Source organism: Vombatus ursinus, unplaced genomic scaffold, assembly GCF_900497805.2.
Source record: "Vombatus ursinus unplaced genomic scaffold, bare-nosed wombat genome assembly UNPS02000525.1, whole genome shotgun sequence".
NCBI lineage: Eukaryota > Metazoa > Chordata > Mammalia > Diprotodontia > Vombatidae > Vombatus > Vombatus ursinus.
The window spans coordinates 242-2,948 of record NW_020940303.1 but is presented as its reverse complement, the minus strand read 5'-3'; the positions used below and the strand labels follow the sequence as shown (position 1 = coordinate 2,948).

At 52.8% G+C, this 2,707-nt stretch overlaps 1 protein-coding gene across 1 annotated transcript; it reads right to left on the bottom strand.

Moving 5' to 3' along the window:
• Positions 1-54: 54 nt before the first annotated feature.
• On the bottom strand, positions 55-2,242 carry LOC114039456 (alanine aminotransferase 1-like). Its single transcript, XM_027857262.1, has 4 exons — positions 2,019-2,242; positions 855-944; positions 624-732; positions 55-266 (listed from the first exon to the last, which is right to left on the bottom strand). The coding sequence occupies exons 1-4, from the start codon at positions 2,172-2,174 to the stop codon at positions 88-90; spliced, it is 534 nt and encodes a 177-aa protein (XP_027713063.1). The 5' UTR covers positions 2,175-2,242; the 3' UTR covers positions 55-87.
• Between the last annotated feature and the right edge of the window lie 465 nt (positions 2,243-2,707).

Here is a 2,707-nt window from a genome sequence, read left to right as displayed (position 1 = left end):
AGGCTCGGGTACAATGGGGTCCTCTGTGCCGATGGCTGCTAGAAGAAAGGCTGAGCAGGGGATGGAGTGGGGAAGGGTCTGAGGAAATCAGATGGTGGGGAAGGGAAGACACAAAGAAAGAGGGAGGCATACCATGATGGCACTGCTGGCCCCTGTGGACAGGAAGATGTTGTCAGGGTCAGAAGCAATGCCCCCGTCCCGATGCTCAGTGTACCTTGCCACATCTTCTCGAATCATCTGGATGCCAGTGCTGGCGCTGTAAGACCCTAAGCCAGGGTGGGGATGGGGAGTTAAGATGGGTATGGGTCAGAAAGAAGGGCATGGGGTCTGTGTGCAGAGCCACACTCCCTTAAATCATAGCGTCCCTGAGGGCAGGACCATGGCCCCCTTCAGAACCAGAGTGTCTTACCGTCAAAGCTGCAAGGGGCCTCAGAAGTCATCCCATCCAACCCCTTCATTTTACAGATGAAGACATTCAGGCCCAGAGAGGTGAAGTGATTTGTCCCAGGTCACACAGGTAAGAACCAGCAGAGCTAAGATTCCAAACCAGATTCTTCTGCTACAAATCCAGTGACAGGCTGCTTGAGGGGGCAAGTGTGAGAACAGGCAGAGAAGGATCTCACCTGTGCTGTGACCCTCACAGGCCTGCAAGATTCTCATTGCCCGTTTCTTGGCATCTTCTGGGAAGGATGGGCTGCTCAGGAGATCTGGGTACTGGCAGAGGGCCAAGACCTGAGAGTTGTGTGTGTGTGAGAGAGGAGAGAATGGCACAAAGTGAGGGCCCATGGTGTCCCCCGAGGGAAAGAAGGAACAGGTACTATACTGGACTGGGGCGGTGGGGCAAAGCTTCTCACCTGACGCATAAAAGTGATTGGCTTCTGACCCATAGCATGGGCATCTCCTTTATAGGCATGGATAATCTCTGTGAAAGGCTTCTTCACACCCTGTAGAGAGAGAAAGGATGGGGGCAGCTAGGTGACGCAGTGGATAGAGCACCAACCATGGATTCAGGAGGACCTGAGTTCAAATCCAGCCTCAGACACATAACACTCACTAGCTGTGTGACCTTGGGCAAGGCACTTAACCCCATTGCCTAGCTAAAAAAAAAAAAAGAGAAAGAGAGAGAGAGGAAGAGAGAGAGAGAGAGGATGAGGGCCCTCCCTCTACCCCTCATTCTTCTCCTTTCCCAGCTGTCTGGGCTCCCAGAACCAAATAACCCTGATGGGGAAGGGGGCTGGCCTCACCCAGTGCCTGCCCCATTCTGTCTAGACAAGCTATAGAGACCCTGGAAAGGGGTGGGAGAGCACAAGATGAATTCCTTACTCATGCAGCCTCTCCCCTACCACCCCACAGCTGTACTGAGGGAGGCAGGGGTGAAGGTAAGGGGACTAGAGAAGGCAATGGGCAGGAGGGTCTTAGAGAGGTGCCCCTCATAGCTGCAACCCACAATTGGGAAGGGTACTGAGACAGTTTGGGTCCACCTTCTCCTCCTGCCCACAGTCCACAGCTGCCTAGAGAGAGAGCCCTGGTCTTGTAGAGGACAGGATACCTGAGGCAATGCTGGCTGAACCCTCCTTACCCCTCTATTATATGTCTTCTCTAATCCTATAACTCAAGGTCTTGTATTCCTGGAGTAATCTCAATTCCAGAAAGAAAAATCTCAAGCATGGGAACATGGAGCCCCTGACCCAGGGCATGTGTAAAGGTTGGCATGGAGGGTATGTAGCTGTGGGACAGGTAGACTGATGGGGGGCAGTGTGTCCCTGTGGACAGAGAACCCTAAGAAATAGGTATGGCCAGGGGTGAGAGAAGTTGGATTGGGAATAAGAGGTTGGGCAGGGCTAAGCACATAGTAGGTGCTTCACCAATCCATTCAGGGGGCTGGAGGGAGTTAAGTGGAAGGAAGATGGTAAAGTCATTGGGAGAATTAGTTCTTTGCCCAAGGAGAGATGACAACTTCGGACTGAGCAGGTGTCTGGGAAGGGGGTGAATGGGGTGAGAAGAACCCAGGACAGTACCTGCTGAAGCTCTCTCTCCAGCTCCATAGCTCGCAGCACAATGGACCCGAGAATAACATACTCGGTGTTTTTCACAGATTGGTTCATGGTGTCCAAGGTCAGCACCTTGTCCCGAATCCCATTCATGACCTGTTGCTTCATGTTCTTGTTTGCCATGGTCCTACATGGGGGAACATATGAAGCCTAGTCCGAGTTCCCTACCCCATGCTAGCATCCCATACAGCAACCTCTCATGACAGGGGTAAGGCAACTTGGTTCTGGGAGGGCCCAAAGAGAGGGAGGGACGGACAGAGGAAGAGCACTGAAGGGGGGAGGACAGGAAAGGGGAGTAGGAGGGAGAAGAAGAGGAGGAAGGGGTACAGGAGGGCACCACGTAAGGGTATTAGGCAAGCAGGAAAGGCAGGAAAGAGAGAGGAGAAAGTATAGGAGAAAGTCAGAGGGGAAGGAGGAAAAATGGAGTTTAGCGCCCAAGAAGGGAGAGCAGGCAAGGAAGAAGGGGGTTAGAGAGGGAGGTAAGGTGAGGTGAAGTAAGGAGGAATAGATCAGAGACCAGGGAAGAGCAGGACATGTGGGAAAGAAGGGTTAGGAGAAGAGGGGATGAAGAAGGGGAAGGGTATGAAGGGGGGAAAGAGAAAGGACAAGGAGGAGGGGTCGGAAGCAAAAGAGGTGAGACATCTGGGAAGGGAATA